At 37.3% G+C, this 15,108-nt stretch overlaps 1 protein-coding gene across 3 annotated transcripts; it reads left to right on the top strand.

Annotated features, from left to right (window-relative positions):
* Nucleotides 1-6,598: 6,598 nt before the first annotated feature.
* LOC113041547 (Krueppel-like factor 15) lies at nt 6,599-14,676 on the top strand. Of its 3 annotated transcripts, XM_026200146.1 has the most exons (4): nt 6,599-6,842; nt 7,950-8,078; nt 8,962-10,224; nt 13,824-13,992. In XM_026200146.1, exons 3-4 carry the CDS (start codon nt 9,047-9,049, stop codon nt 13,990-13,992), a joined length of 1,347 nt encoding a protein of 448 aa, XP_026055931.1. In that variant the 5' UTR covers nt 6,599-6,842; nt 7,950-8,078; nt 8,962-9,046. The 3 variants fall into 3 exon arrangements, with proteins under 3 accessions (XP_026055931.1, XP_026055930.1, XP_026055932.1); XM_026200145.1 differs by lacking the exon at nt 7,950-8,078 and having other exon boundaries at nt 6,600-6,842; XM_026200147.1 differs by lacking the exons at nt 6,599-6,842; nt 7,950-8,078 and having other exon boundaries at nt 9,047-10,224; nt 13,824-14,676.
* The last annotated feature ends 432 nt before the right edge of the window (nt 14,677-15,108 follow it).

Genomic DNA, 15,108 nt, shown 5'->3' with positions numbered 1-15,108 from the left:
AAACAAGACTTGTTATCAAGTAAATGCATCTTGATTTAAGACATTTTAGACATTTGCACAAAAAAATCTTTTTTAATTATTTCCAAAAAAGTAATTGTATTTTCAAGTGTTGCTGATACAGTTTGTGCTTCATGGTTATTTAGAGAACATTATTAACCAATTGTGTTCCTTCAATTTATTCCTTGCGTATAATCTTTACTTGGTCTTAAAAAGATCTTTAAAAAAATCTTAAATTTACCTGCAGAAACCTAAAAGACTAAACGATGACCAAATTATGAAACATGATAACTATTGTTTTAAAGGGACCAAAAGCATTCTTTGAATTCTCTTTTTTATTATTATTATTTAAAATTCTGGTCTAAAATTCTACAATCTGCTCTGTTGGCTGATTTTAGAGGAGTTTTGGACACTTTGTAGCTGGTAACATTGGTATATTAGCAGGTTAACAGCTGGCTAGGAGACCATATAAAACCAGTTAAGACTTTTCTCTTTCATTTGAATGATTTTCACAGTTTAATATTTCATTACAAAGGATCGTTTTTGTTTTTTTCTTTTTAAACTCTATCTTTTGAATTGCTGAGTCTTTTGTGTGTTTTCTCATTCAGTATTCTGAGCTGGTTCTGTCCGGTTATCCTCTGGTGGTCTGACCTGCATGAAGTTCAGTAAGAGTTTAGTGTCTCGAGACGCCAGGCCTCCGTCCCACCCGTCACTGGGGGAGGAAATTAACATGTCCAGGTTACTGGTATTTATAGGTATGTGAAAGACTTAAATACTTTATTTTGACCCAGAATTCAACCACACGAAAGTTTTATCCTTTCTTAATGATACCCTGCTAGTGACATTTACATAATAAGTACCTTTTGGACTCAAATTGTGCTTCCACCCAGCAAATTGTGCCTTTTTTAAAATACACTCTATTATTTATGGACTATTAACAAAAGTGATAAAAATATGAACAATTTGACAAAATTAGAGATGTGTTTGTCAGTTGATAATGGTTCAGTTGCTGGCTTGTTTTTGTTGCTGATATGACTCTGACGTAAAAGAGCTTTAACCCATGACAGGTGTTTGACGGTTCAAGGGTTACTGACTGAAGGATTCAACGATTCACCATGTCATTGTAACCATTACAGAGAACAAGAATGTTTTGTTGACTGTTTCTGAACAGATAGTTCAAATTAAGTTATCACATTATTGGATACATCAACAACAATATTATTCTTGTTATTGTTGTATTTAAAGATCTGTTATCATAATTAACAACTACAACAACATAATAAAATACAATTATTGTTATTATTATTTTTATTAATACAACAACAACAACAATACTGTTGTTTTCTGGTATTAACACCACCAATAATATATATATCATAATGTTACTATTATTTATTAATATAGTTGTTGTGGTTAATAATGTATGTCCACTTTGTAATTATCAAATCTATTACTACTTACCTAAAATAGCAATAATCATGATGATAATCTTAACAGTAACAATGCAATAATATTAGTAATAATTAATAAAGTAATAATAATAATAATAATAATAATTATTATTATTATTATTATTGTTGTATTTAAATATTTATCATAATTAACAACAGCAATAATAGCATAAAACAACAGTAGTAGTAGTAGTAGTAGAGGTAATAATAATTATTATTATTTATTTTCATTTATTATTTTGATGTTGATAATAATAATAATAATAATAATTATTATTATTATTATATTATGTTATTTACTATGTTTAAAGTCGTTGTTATGTATTTTGGGACAAAAACAGCACTGCCCTCTGTGAATATATTTTTTGAACCTTGACCGCAGAAGGAAAACAGTGATTTTCATTCAGTGTAGGTTTACTTGTTGACCACACTGTGGCTAAAACGACCTTGAGGACAATCAGAGTGCAGGTGCCCCTTGAACTCTGGGTGTGTTATTTTTCTGCTGAAAAGTGAGGGACAAAGATTTAAGTATCCTGACCTGGGGGATAGTGCTGTGTTCTGCAGTCAACTGTGGTAAAAACTCTCGCCTCTGTTCCCCTTTAAGTGTTAAGATACAAACGCACAGTCATCAACACTTGTCACAAAGGTGTTCATTTACCCTTTTTTCCCTTATTTGAAAATCTGAGGCCTGATAGACATCAGATTTTATAGACACTTTTTGAATTTTAAAGATGTATTATAGTCACTTTGTGGAGCAAAACGGCAGTATATTCTGTTTTAATAGAAAATACATCACATTATATAAATAAAAGGAGTGATCTTGCCTTCTTTGAGTTTTAAATAACTCCTTTTTTTGATTAAAGTGCTTGTTTCATCGAAAAAAATGACAAAGGATAGTATATGTGTTTAATCTCACATCACCGGGTCACACAGACTGGCCTGCTATCATAGGAAGTGGGTGAAAGGCTGTACAGTAATCCTCTAAAGCAGATACAGAAACACTCTTAGCTGCTTAACACACGTAGTAAATGAGAGGAAGTTAAAAAAAGGATGAGCCATGTGGTGAGTTCAGGCAGCATTAGTGCTCAGAAAACATCTTATGTAACATTTTGGTCTTTTCTTGTCTGGCGACTGGCTTTTCTCCAGTCTCTGTCTCTGTAAATGTTCTAAAATTGTTCTTTGCAGCACCTTAGAACCCTTTTTCACTGTATATATAATGTTCTTTGTTGATTATACTTGTCCTTCTTGCTCTGCTATAGGCTTCTTTGGGTCAGTTTATTGGTTCCAGGCATTATCTGTTACCAGAAGAGGCCCATCTGGGTTTCTTCTCCATCTGTTCTGTAACCACTGAACTTCATAAGGTTCTCTTATATATATAGCATCCGATAATAAAAAAAGAAGCATTATTTTAAAGAGTATGTTAATTCAGTTCAATTCAGTTCTAGTTTATTTGTATAGCGCTCTTCACGATGCAAAACCTTGCTAAGCAGCTTTACAATTTTTTTTTGTTTCTACATTATATTTAGTAATAGCTTATCAATGGTGACTATCTCAAGATGTCCATTATAGCAAAATGTGGTAGTTTTGTATGTTGTGTGAGTGTTGGCATCATCTGAGGTCCTCTGGGGTGATGGCATCATCTCTTCTCAGGTGTTCGGTCATCTCAGTAAGGGCTGCATCCAGACAGAAACTTGTGTAATTCCTAGTTACCTGAAACAGAGAAGGTAATAGAGAAAAATTAGCATAGCTGTTGTTTCAGGAGAAAAAGGAGAAGGAGAAAAACGTGTGTTCAACCTAATCAAAAGAATAATAATGTGCATTTGATCAGATGTAACTGAAGTACAAGATTATGAGATACATTATGTGAATGCTTGACTAAAGAGATGTGTTTTTAACCTAGATTTAAACAGAGAGAGTGTGTCTGAACCCCGAACATTATCAGGAAAGCTATTCCAGAGTTTGGGAGCCAAATGTGAAAAAGCTCTACCTCCTTTAGTGGACTCTGCTTTCCTAGGAACTACCAAAAGTCCAGCGTTTTGTGACCTTAGGGAGCGTGATGGATTGTAGCATGATAGAAGGCTAGTTAGGTACGCAGGAGCTAAACCATTTAGGGCCTTATAGGTAAGTAGTAATATTTTGTAACTGCTACAGAGCTTAATAGGTAGCCAGTGCAGAGACTGTGAAATTGGGGTAATATGATCATGTTTTCTTGACCTGGTAAGGACTTGACCTGTTTATTGAAGATGCAGGACAAACACCTAACAGTGTATTACAATAGTCCAGTCTTGAGGTTATGAATGCATGAGAAATACTGGCTGTATGTTGCGTAACTTGGCAATGTTTCCAAGATGAAAGAATGTTTGTTATAGTGTATAGTACTGTATGTCCATGATGAGTTTCACTGACAGATTGTACTCTTAGTAGTTGCTTCAAAATTAAGTTAATAATAAATAAATCAGCTAATCCAATGGCATTTTTATGTTTGTTAGCATGTTGTCTCCTTTTGTCAGGAACTCTAACAGTCTGTTATCAGACTCAGACTAAGGAAGACTTTCATGTCTTTCTTGATGACAGTTGTCTCCTGATGCCTCTTCAGCTGACGGATTCAGTCTCCTTCGTCCTTCCTGGTTCTTCAAACAGTCGGTGCAGGTATTGTGGTTTATGCATCTCTATAGAGGTCATAAGAGTTTGAGGAAAAGATCTGTGCACCTTGGATTTTCAGGTTTCTTGATTAAACCCTCAAAAATAGAGATAATGATAAAGCTATGTATTTTCAGAATTATTTATATTGTGGGGAAAAAGTAGTAAGTGTTATTACAAAAAGAAAATATTTGGTATTATTTTACTACAATAAAATGTAAAATAGTTAAAATATGATCCGGAAAATACTATAAATGTTCAAATAATATTATATAATTTCATAATAAATATCGGTCCAAAGCTGTTTTTTTTTTTTTTCATGGTTAGTTGGCTAATCATTTATTTATTTACTTATTATTGTAATTTGACAATTTCTATGGAGCCAATTTAGAAAATCCTGCCAGAAATCAAACTTGAATAAGGGGCTGTGAGCCAAAAGTAAATTTGACATAATATCCAACTATAGTTATACAGTTGGATATAATATATATATATATATATATATATATATATATATATATATATATATATATATATATATGTATATATATAAAGCTTTTTTAAATTTAAGCTAATTTACATATTGTTTTTATTATTTTTCCTTTGAAATAAAAAACAACAACAACAACAAAACAATATATGAATTTGATTAAATAAAAAAAATTGTAAAAAGATTTTTGTCCGCACCATTGCGTTTTTGTGAAATGAAGAAATGTTTCAGTGCCATTCCCCCCTCTCTATTCCCCCCCAATCTTTTTGTATAGTGTGGCAGGCCAAATTAAAGGTCATCAAAAGGCAACTTTGGCCCACGAAGCCCTGGGAATTTCTGCTCTATGAAGTGCCACTACTCAAAATTGGAATTGCTGTACTGTTAGTTTGTTTATGATAAATAGTTTTGTGTTTTGTCTTCATTTGTGGGTGGCTTTGGATAGAAACATATGCTAAATTAACAGGTGTGCAGTATTACCATTTACTACTACTACTACTACTACTACTACTACTAATACTTACAATACAACACATGTGCAATTAGATACTTTTTTTCGGGCAGTATCAGAAACAAAACTACTGTTCATAATATCTTAGAAATAGCTCTGACTAAAAAATTTCTTTCAAGATCAGAAATATTTTGCGGTCACAGTGTCAGCCATGCACACACAGATGAACTCTCTTCAGCTGACAGGTCTGTGTTTGCCCTCTGTCATTACTTAATCACCCACTGGCATCGTAACTGTGCCCTCTTCACCCCAGTACAAGTATCAAACTGCTCACTGTAGAGCTTCGAGACACATTATCAGTAAGCAATGAAGAAGTGAGAGAGCTGAGAACGACTAAAAATACACAGTGTGACTTCATACAAGCACCAGTGGAAAACAACAACACCTCGTGTGTAAACTGCTTTCAAGACGGTCCTTAACGATATGTCGATATATCTGTTACTATAATGTGGCTGTTTGGTTCTTCATCAGAACACATTTGTAGAAATATAGCATTACTTCACTTGCTCACCAATGAATCCTCTGCAGTGAATGGGTGCCGTCAAAATGAGAGTCCAAACACTGATTAAAAACTACACAATATTTCCCAAGTAATCCTCAATGTACTATCAATTAACATGTCATAAAATCAAAAACCTGCATGTTTGTGAGAAACAAATCCATTATTTTAACTTGAAAAAATTATTAAAACTGTTGCTTCCAGATAAGATATGAGGCACACTTAAAATCTCTTGATATATCTGTTTCTTACAAACAGGCAGTTTTTCTCTTCGCAGGGTGTTAATTGATGGACTGGATTACTTGTAGATATTATGTATTTTAATCAGATGTTTGGAGTCTCATTCTGATGGCACCCATTCACTGCAGACGCTCCATTCCTGAGCAAGTGATGTAATGCTAAATTTCCCAAAATCTGTTCAGATGACATATTGTACTGAATGGACTTGTTTGACATAAATGTGAAAGTCTTGTTTTGTTCTGCCATGATCTTTGGGACACACCCTGGAAAGGTTGCAAAAAAGAAAAAAGAAAAAAAGAAAAGAAAAACAAAGGCTTGCTCAAAGTCTTCCCTCCCATAGGCTTCAGCTAAGCAAAGGTGCATACATATTTTTTGGGAACTAGTCTATTCATCAATAGAAAAGCATGCATAGAGCAGTCATTAACATGTTATCACATTTAAATGTGTGGTAAGCCATTGGTCTTTATGAGGTCAGTACTTTAATCCCATATTAAATTGCCAGCAGTAATCTTTTCAGTTTAATCTCGCAACACCATTTGAGATGAGTTTATTGTATTATAGTGCTGTTATTAAAATGTGAAATAAAATACCCACTTCCTTAATGATCTTCACTTTAATGACAGCTTTTGCACTTTGAGCTCAGTTTCTGCAGTTTATCAACTTTCTTTTGCCAGACTCGCTGCTATTAAAGCACCGCTGCAAGAGTTAAAGATCCCTCAGTTGACAGAAGCAACTGTGTACTTCAGTAAAAGCTGTTCATTGACGACAAAAGGCAAGAGTCCTGCCTCCATCGACGGCTCCACCAATCCCAGCGTGTGGAGCAGACGAGCCTTCAGCAGTCTTCCCCAAATCTACTCTTAAAGCAGCTTAATACTACAGAGACGAGAGCATGATCTGCCACGAGACGCTTCATGTCTCAAGGGCACATTTAACGGCTAATGAATCATTCTTCAGCAAAGAGAAACGGATCGTACTCGTACTTTAAACACCAAGGAATAATGCGAGTGATTTAGAAAGGTAAGTTTGCTTGTTTTTATGTATTCATTTGCGCGTCGAGTAGTCGCGTGGCATGCGCGGAAACTGCGTGCAACTCTGTGCTGCGTCGAAACGTGAGGCGCGTAATGTAGAATAACAATAATAATAACTAAAATGCAGAATAGCCAGGATTAACTCTCCATTTCTACAGTTGAACTATATAAGGAACAGGGAGATCAAGAGCTTTAGTGGGTAAACAGGGCTGGGTAAACAAAATATATTACATTTTTCAAAATAATAATTTATTGCAATGATAATAGAACACATTTTTAGTAATTAATATTTTGTAAGATTCTTAAAAATAAACAAATGATAATTTAGGTAAAAACTGCCTCGAGTTTTGGTCATTGCATTCATCGACCACTTTTAAAAACGACTGAAGAAAATGTATTTTGAAAACTTTATTACAGATGGCAGAAAGTTATTAGGACAAGCTATATGGGGCCACAGAGAGGAAGTGTAATAATAAGTAATTAAAGGGAGATTTAAAATGATTTTAAGGTGTCTAAGGGTGAAAACAATGTCTCCTGAGTTTGCAGTGAACACATGTGGGTGTTGACACTGCCTGTAGATGTCAGGGTTATTCTCGGTCATTCTGCAGCAGACAGGGGGCGCTAGAATCACCGCCGCGATTAAACACCAATCAAAGTTTCCAGTATTGATTAAATAAATACTTAAACCGACCGTGAGGAAACCTAAAGACAGTTCTATAGACTTAGAACTCTACTGTAGGTTTTAAGGTTGTAATATACTTTTATTTTTTTTACTAAGAGAAAAAAGAGATTGGGTCTAGTTGTCACTTAGTAACAAAGTTGTTCACTACCATTTACATTCACATTTGTCTTCTCCATTTAGTGTGACAGCATGACACATTACTGGCTCAACATGTCACGTGTTTAATGAGCTGTATCTGTAGCCAATGCTAAGGTTTGTGTCTGTACAAAAGTATTCAGTGGCGTCAGAAGTGTGACAACTAACCCCAGTCCCCCTGTATACTTATTCTACTTCTTATATGATTATGTGTGTAAAATATCTGTTGGAGTGGTTATTACAATGCTGTAGCTGCAGAATCCTTTTTTTTCTCTTCAGTGCATGGTCCAAGGAATGCTATAATGAAATTACTAGCTGCAGTATTGAAGTTAGGCTTTGGTGGTCAAATTCCCAGAAATGAACAATGTTGCCTTCTTGAATGTCTGATATGCAGATAGCAGCACTACAGTAAGTCCTTCATGTTATCAAGAAAAACACCTAAGAGAGAAAACCAAACATATTTTTTATGTATCAAGTACAACACATACCAAAAAAGGAGAAAACACTATTGAACATAATTTATTGATTAAATGGTGAGCTGTCTCACACATAACAATGCCATTTTATGCGCTCCTTTGGCTAGAGTTTTGGTTTCGAATTATCATCTGTTTCTAATCGAACACAATAAACTGAGACCCGCTGTGTGCAGACAATGCTATCTTGTCTAAATGGTTTAGCTTATAGCAAGACTTGTAGTGAGGGAGTAAAATGTTCACATCTTATTTTAGAGTTGACGTATACAGCTATTACAGTAAATTGTTTCCAGTGTTTCACACATCCACAAGGCAGGAGTTGATGATAGCTTAGCCTCTAGGTTCTTCTTGGGTTTTAAATGTTCTTGTGGAGTGGAAAAGAGTCATTGAATCATAATTCAGCCTAGCATCAAGTTTGTTTACAAGCATAGCAATACTCTGCTGGTTTTTGCAAAGTCATTGAATATTTAAACGATTAAATGCAAATTGCACTTGCCTCTGTCTTTCGTTGTGTGTGTGTGTTTAAACTGCCAAGGCTAATTGTAGTCTGATTACCATGTATATAAGACATGCTGAATGAAGTCAAGCTATCTACTGTAGGTATGTTAGTCCCTTTTCAAAAGCTTGACTGCTATGAATTCAGTAGGACCAAAGCCTTTTACAAATTGTTTTACTGACTGAGATCTTCATCAAAAGTCTGTTCTCAAGATTGCTTTAGTTGGAAGGCCATTAAAACTGTTGTACTGTAAATCACTTTGAATGTTATGCAATGCATCTATGAATTGTAACAATTTTGCTAATCCTGAATTTGTTTGTAGTTTTTTTATAGACTGAAAACCTGAATCATTCATAGCAGCGAACTGTACAAGTGGTCACTGCACTTTGGACAGGCAGTAGCCAGGAATGGTGGATCACTTGCTGCTTGATGAAGAGACTTTCTTTACTTACACTTGTTTGCTGCCAGCCCACAACCCATCGGATATGGTGACAGACGAGGGGGTGTACCATATGCTTCCATCACCATTCTCGGAGGATAACCTGAGTGACTCATCTAGCCCATGTTCCTGTTCCAGCCCTGAGTCTCAGGTCTTGGGTTCTAGTTGTGGGAGTAACTCAAGTGGAGACAGTCAAGATGGCCTCCTTGACTTCCTTCACTCTCAGTCCCTAACTGTGAGCCAAAACTCGCCATCCTGCACCTCCATGTCTCCCATGGTCCCTCCTGTTCTTCCCATGGGTCTGGCCTGGGAGTCACGACGGGACCGCACCACCAAAGAAGAGTGCTTTGAGTTCCCTGTTTTCCCTGGAGATTTGGAGGAGCATGAAGGGCAACTGTTTCAGCCCACTCTGGAAGAGATTGAGGAGTTCCTGGAGGAGAACATGGAAGTGGTAGCCTTAAAAGAGGAAGCTGGAGAGGGTCTAGTGACCTGTGAGAGCATCCAAGGACCTACATCAGAACCTTGGGCTCAAAGCTTAGACCAAACAGTGCCTGTCTCAAGTGACATAGCTGACAGCAACTCTGATCCCAAAAGTGCACAATCTGCAGAAGAGGCCTTTACAAATCCTCAGAACACATTGAAAAAGGAGGACTCTTCTGAGAAGGTAGTGATGGTGGAGAGTCCAAGCATGCCTGTGATATTACAGCTCCAGCCCATTCAAGTGAAACAGGAACTGAGCCCTAAAACTGCCCCCTCGACACCAACAGCACAACCTGCCTCAGACATCAAAATAACCCAGCTCCTCGTCAACATCCAGGGTCAAACCTTCGCCCTGGTTCCTCAGGTGATCCCCCCGGCAAGCCTTAACAGCTCTTCCAACAAATTTGTCCGAATTGCCCCAGTTCCCATTGCCGCTAAGCCCTTAGGTCTAGGGGAGAACGGAACAGTTGATGGCCAGGGAACAGGGCTTGTAGTTGGGGGTCACAAATTCCAGAAGAGCTCGGTGGCTGATCTTATTAAAATGCACAAGTGTACTTTCCCTGGCTGTGCCAAGATGTACACCAAAAGTAGCCATCTAAAGGCGCACCTGAGGAGACACACTGGTGAGAAACCATTTGCCTGCACTTGGCCTGGCTGTGGCTGGAGGTGAGTGTTTTTTTCTGTACAGTTGTTTTTTCCACTCAAGCAGAGGTTAGATGTCAAGGTCTAGATGTGTACGAAGGGCTTTAACTCCAGTAATTTGTAGTTATTGCGAAAACAGTGTGGAACATCATTATCTTTGTTGACCATCCATGAATGGACTTCAAACAGAGTCTAGGTAAAGCTCTAGTATGTGGACTATCCAAATCTAAAGATCTGTTAGCTTATCACTACTTTTCCTTGTTTTTGAGGCATTTCATACCATGTCAGTTGCCAAGAACAAGATTTGAGGTAAACTCTGCATGATGGTGGCCATTCAGGAGCAGGATTGGACACCTTTGAATTACATGAACCGGTTCACAAGAACTAATCAGACTGTCCAATGTAAAAAAAAAAAAAGTTCTAAAACATTTGATTAGAGAAGTTAATTAGAACACGCTTGATTATTACCTCAACTCGCTTATGTTGTAAGGTTGCAAAAGGTGAAATACAATGCAAATAACATGCAAATGGTCATTCTGTACAACTTATTGGAAACTTTGATTGTTACTGTAAAAAAACGGTGCTGTTTTGAATAGCTGGTCACACTATTGATAAATGTAATCTAGTTAGTAGCCTTGCCACTATTAGGTAGTTACTCCCCAACACTTGCTTGATAACGACTTTGTCTTGCAGTTGTAAAATTTCATTCATAACTTGTCCTTAGATTTTGGTTCTTGTTTTGTGGTATCTCTGCTGTTTGGAGATTAGACAAACTCTTTGAAGAGGCAGACTTTGCCCTATTCACTGCTTCATTTGTTTACTCTTAGTCTATGTCCAGCTTCAGTCTCTCTAAACAAGGCCTGGATACTGTTTAAAGTGCACCAGTAGTTGTAGTGAGGTCAGGATTTACAGTACAGAAAAAGCTCAAAGTGAAGAGCTAGGTTCTTGGTAAGATTGCTTGAGTTACCAAGTTTGAGAAACTACATTCTTCAAGCACTTGATCACAGTAGTATCCCTTATTCCCAGCTTCCTCTCTCAGAGCCTCGCTCTTTTTTGTCAATGATCCACTAACTTGTCTCCAAGATTACATAATTATTGTATAAATAAATAAATAAATAAAATTGGATTGGCAAGTTAGATGCATTAAGAGAGCTTCTAGTCAAGTTTTATAAGACTTATTGTTTTAGAGAAACTGTTGTTATCAGTGACCTTGGTTAGCCTTGCTTCTGGATAGCAGTTGGCAGTGACTGGCCTTAAGCAGTCCGTGAGTCTGACTGAGGTCTCCAGGACACTGTCAGGAAGTGGATGTAGAGAAGAAAGAAACAGAAGAATGCCCCATTGGCTGCCTCAAGCCTGGCTGCAGCAATGCTTTGCCAGCATTTTTAGCATTCCTATGGTACTCCGCAAATAAAATTGTCCTAGTGAAACAAAGACACAAAACCATACTCACACTTAGAATGAAAATTTCTTAGACCTAAAAGAACACACAATAGCTTTAAATGTGGTACTTGACTAGACGGCTAGATGATAACATCTTTGCACACACGTCCTGTGCTTTGCTATTCCCCTGTGCAGCTGGAAACAAACCAGGAAGTACATACTTTGTTTTATGCAGCTTGCACACAAAGGTTAATAGAGGACAACACCTGCATGAAAAGCTTTTTTTGAACTAATACAGTTTGCAGTATCAACATGTGAGTGTGCTAGAGCGAGCCAAAGTGCTTTAGCGTAACTTTGTTTTGGAATGGAAAATACAGATTTGCAAGGTGGAATCAAGTTGAGAGCGTACTTATAGTTGGTTTCAAAGGAATAGCTCTTCTACCACAATACAAAAATTTGGTCATTTGAATAGAAGTTAATACCATGTGCTGTAGAGCGTGCTGGAACAGCTCTGTTTGCAAGCTCTGTTGCCGAACAAGGAGGGGCACCCCATCCCATCCTATGCCACAGGGCAACAATTAGTCCACCACCATCCCGTCCCAACATACTTCAAAGACTTGTTCGCATACCATACATGTGGTATTTCAAAATGTGAGATACTCTGTCAGTCAAAAAAGCATTATGATTTAATCAGCATTAGAGTTAGCATATGCAACCTGTCTTATTTGTCTTCTCTTTTGATTATAAAATGAGAATCTACTTGTTAGTTTTGTTAGTCACGCTGTTGCTGCAGGGAGTTTATTTTTGGATTCAGCACAAAGTTAGCACATTACTGTTAGCATAGCTACAACTGTATAGTTCCTGTCTAAGCTTGTTGTAAAAGTGGAATAAAAGCCAAGCACGAGAGAGAGACTGGTTTTTATAGCCTTGCAAATACTCTACACATGTTCCCGAGACATTAGAAACAGATACTACCTTGCCTATGGCTTCATATGAAACCGTGGCATGGGGTTGAGCAAGAGTTGGTTTTCCTGGTTTTCTCATTTCACACAGAAGTGAATAATATCTTCAGACCTTATTATTGAGTAAAATGTCAGTTGGTAGTATAAAGGTGTAAAGTTGACAGCTGTTGTAATACAACAGAGATGTACACCAGAGATGTAATACAACTAATTTCCCTGGAGTCTCTACGTATTACTTTCTGCGCAGGGTGTATGGCATGACTTGAGTAAGAGAGAACTGAATATTGAGTTAAGGAAAATGCTTCCATATTTTCTAAAAAGAAGCTGTTTTCCCTCTTCTGAGTCTTGCTTTCAGAAAACATTAACAGTCATGAATCTGGTGCAAATCTTCGTTTGGAATTTGAGCACTGGGTTAAGCGGCGGGTTAAATATAGTTGCTCATTAGATCTGCTCCAAGCTCAAACCATTTGCTGCGCAGTAGTGAAGACACCGAGCAATTGTCTGACAGTTTTATTTGACGTTGCATGCACTCTGTGTCAGAGTTTTTTGCCTCAAAGCTTGTGAAAGAGATTTCACTGTCACCGATTCAGTGCTTTTCATTTTGTTACTCAGTAACTCCAGCACCGTTTTCACCTTTTGTCCGATTTCACATTGACAAATATAAGGGAACAATAAATTGTGCAGTAGGGATTATTAATATGAGTAATGAGCTGTCTTGTCCAAATAGGCTTTGATTTATGATCTGTTTTTCTTACTATTATATATTTCCATTATCTTGATCCAGTAATTGACTAATTTAGGCTCTGTGTGGATTAAGTCAATGGTAAATGTTGTTTTTGGCCTTTTTCTTTTATAATCTGACGCATTTCTTCATGAAAGAAGATATTCGAATAGAGAAAACGTGAAGGGATGTTTGTAGGATCAAGAAACGCTGGGCTAAGAAAAGTAAAAGTGAAAAGAAAAAAGAAAAAAGTGTTGAAAAGTAAAGGATAGTTGTTTCAAAGGCGGTTCAGACTTAGATGAATGATTACAAAGAGCAACACAAGAACGTAAAGAGTAAATAAGGACCATGTTGACTTCAAAACAATTGTAACTGAAGCATTTAGGCCCTTTGCCTTTTTTAGACATGGTCATAAAAAAAATACCAATGAAAACAAAACGTCAAGTAGTGCACTTTCTTCAATGAGTATTGTTTCAAAGCAGATTTACAGTAAAAAAAAAAAGAACTGGATCAGTGCACAACCATTAATATTTGGCTTTATCTCTGGATTTTCCTTGCAGATTTTCCCGGTCGGACGAGCTGTCACGGCATCGCCGGTCTCATTCTGGAGTTAAGCCCTACCAGTGCCTCGTCTGTGAAAAGAAATTTGCCCGGAGCGATCACCTGTCCAAACACATCAAAGTCCATCGCTTTCCACGAAGCAGCAGGACAGCACGCACTGCACACTGACCCCACACAACCCCCCACCATGGAGAGAGATAGAGATAGATAGACCGAAGGAATGAAAGAGAGAAAGACAGATTCATTTGTGGTACTGTGATAATTTATTACATGAGGCTTGGATGAACTGAAAAAGAGTTTGTTCTGAAACTGTTACTTGACTCGTCGGCCTCACGGATGTCGTAAACTTCGTAGATTGTATTTTTGTAGCGTTCATGATTGTTTTCTATGTTTTGAGAACAGATTTGTTTGCAAAATTTACCATTCAAAGCATTGTTTGTTGTACCTTGAGGTATGAATTGTTGATGTATCTGCCAGTCATCAACATTCCTTGTTCAAAATCATGATAAAGTCACTTCACGTGTTTAGCTCCTCTAAACCAAAAAAACCTTTGGGTTCATTTGAACTACTGATCATTGGTAGGACTATGCCATTATAAGCTATTGGCAAACACAGAGGCTTTTTCTCTTGACTTTCGGTTGTATGCTAGCAAACTGTGAAACGCCTCCAGACAGACTATAGAGCAAATTGACGGAAATCAAAACACGCACATTTGACGGATGTGAATGGGCCTTCTGATCAGTATTGAATTTTTTCCTGATGTTTTAGTTGATAATACAAACATTTTTCATTTCAGTCTTCGTTTTTGTCATTGGTTGCTTTCATCTGAAAAAAATTAAAACAAGATACCTTCTGGGCCTTTCTCTAATCTACATGTTTGCAGCTGGGGCCAAGGAATTTGTGGTTAGAAACATTTCATATCTGAGAAATCCGATGATCCGAGTCAGTAAGTTGATAGCTAAGCCAGGTCAATACAGACTATCAAACCTTTCTAACTTGCCTCAAACAGTCCTTTTGAGCTGGGACTATCTGCCAAAATGTCTCTGCGAGACGAGCTTGAATGACAAAATGAAACTGGAATTGCAAGGTGCCAACCGGTCTCAACTGCGAGCTCCCGCATAAGGGGGCGCTTGCAGGTCAAATCCTCCAGCTTGGGAAGTGTAGTCTGGGACGCATCTGGAGTTGAAAGAGGACATTCTTCATGGGAACTGTAGTCATGGACACAGCTTGACTACTGATAGGGCACGCTGACCATGTGTTCACTAAAGAATGCGTGTAATACCC

This window comes from Carassius auratus, chromosome 23 (genome assembly GCF_003368295.1).
Source record: "Carassius auratus strain Wakin chromosome 23, ASM336829v1, whole genome shotgun sequence".
Classification (NCBI taxonomy): Eukaryota; Metazoa; Chordata; class Actinopteri; order Cypriniformes; family Cyprinidae; genus Carassius; species Carassius auratus.
The sequence above is the reverse complement of the archived record's forward strand: the minus strand, read 5'-3'. Positions and strand labels throughout refer to the sequence as shown.

Excerpts from the sequence above, each read along its gene's own strand:
- LOC113041547 (XM_026200147.1), top strand. The coding sequence starts at position 9,047 with ATGGTGGATCACTTGCTGCTTGATGAAGAGACTTTCTTTACTTACACT. Across the intron at positions 10,225-13,823 it reads TGGCCTGGCTGTGGCTGGAG|ATTTTCCCGGTCGGACGAGC; the intron begins GTGAGTGTTTTT and ends TTTTCCTTGCAG.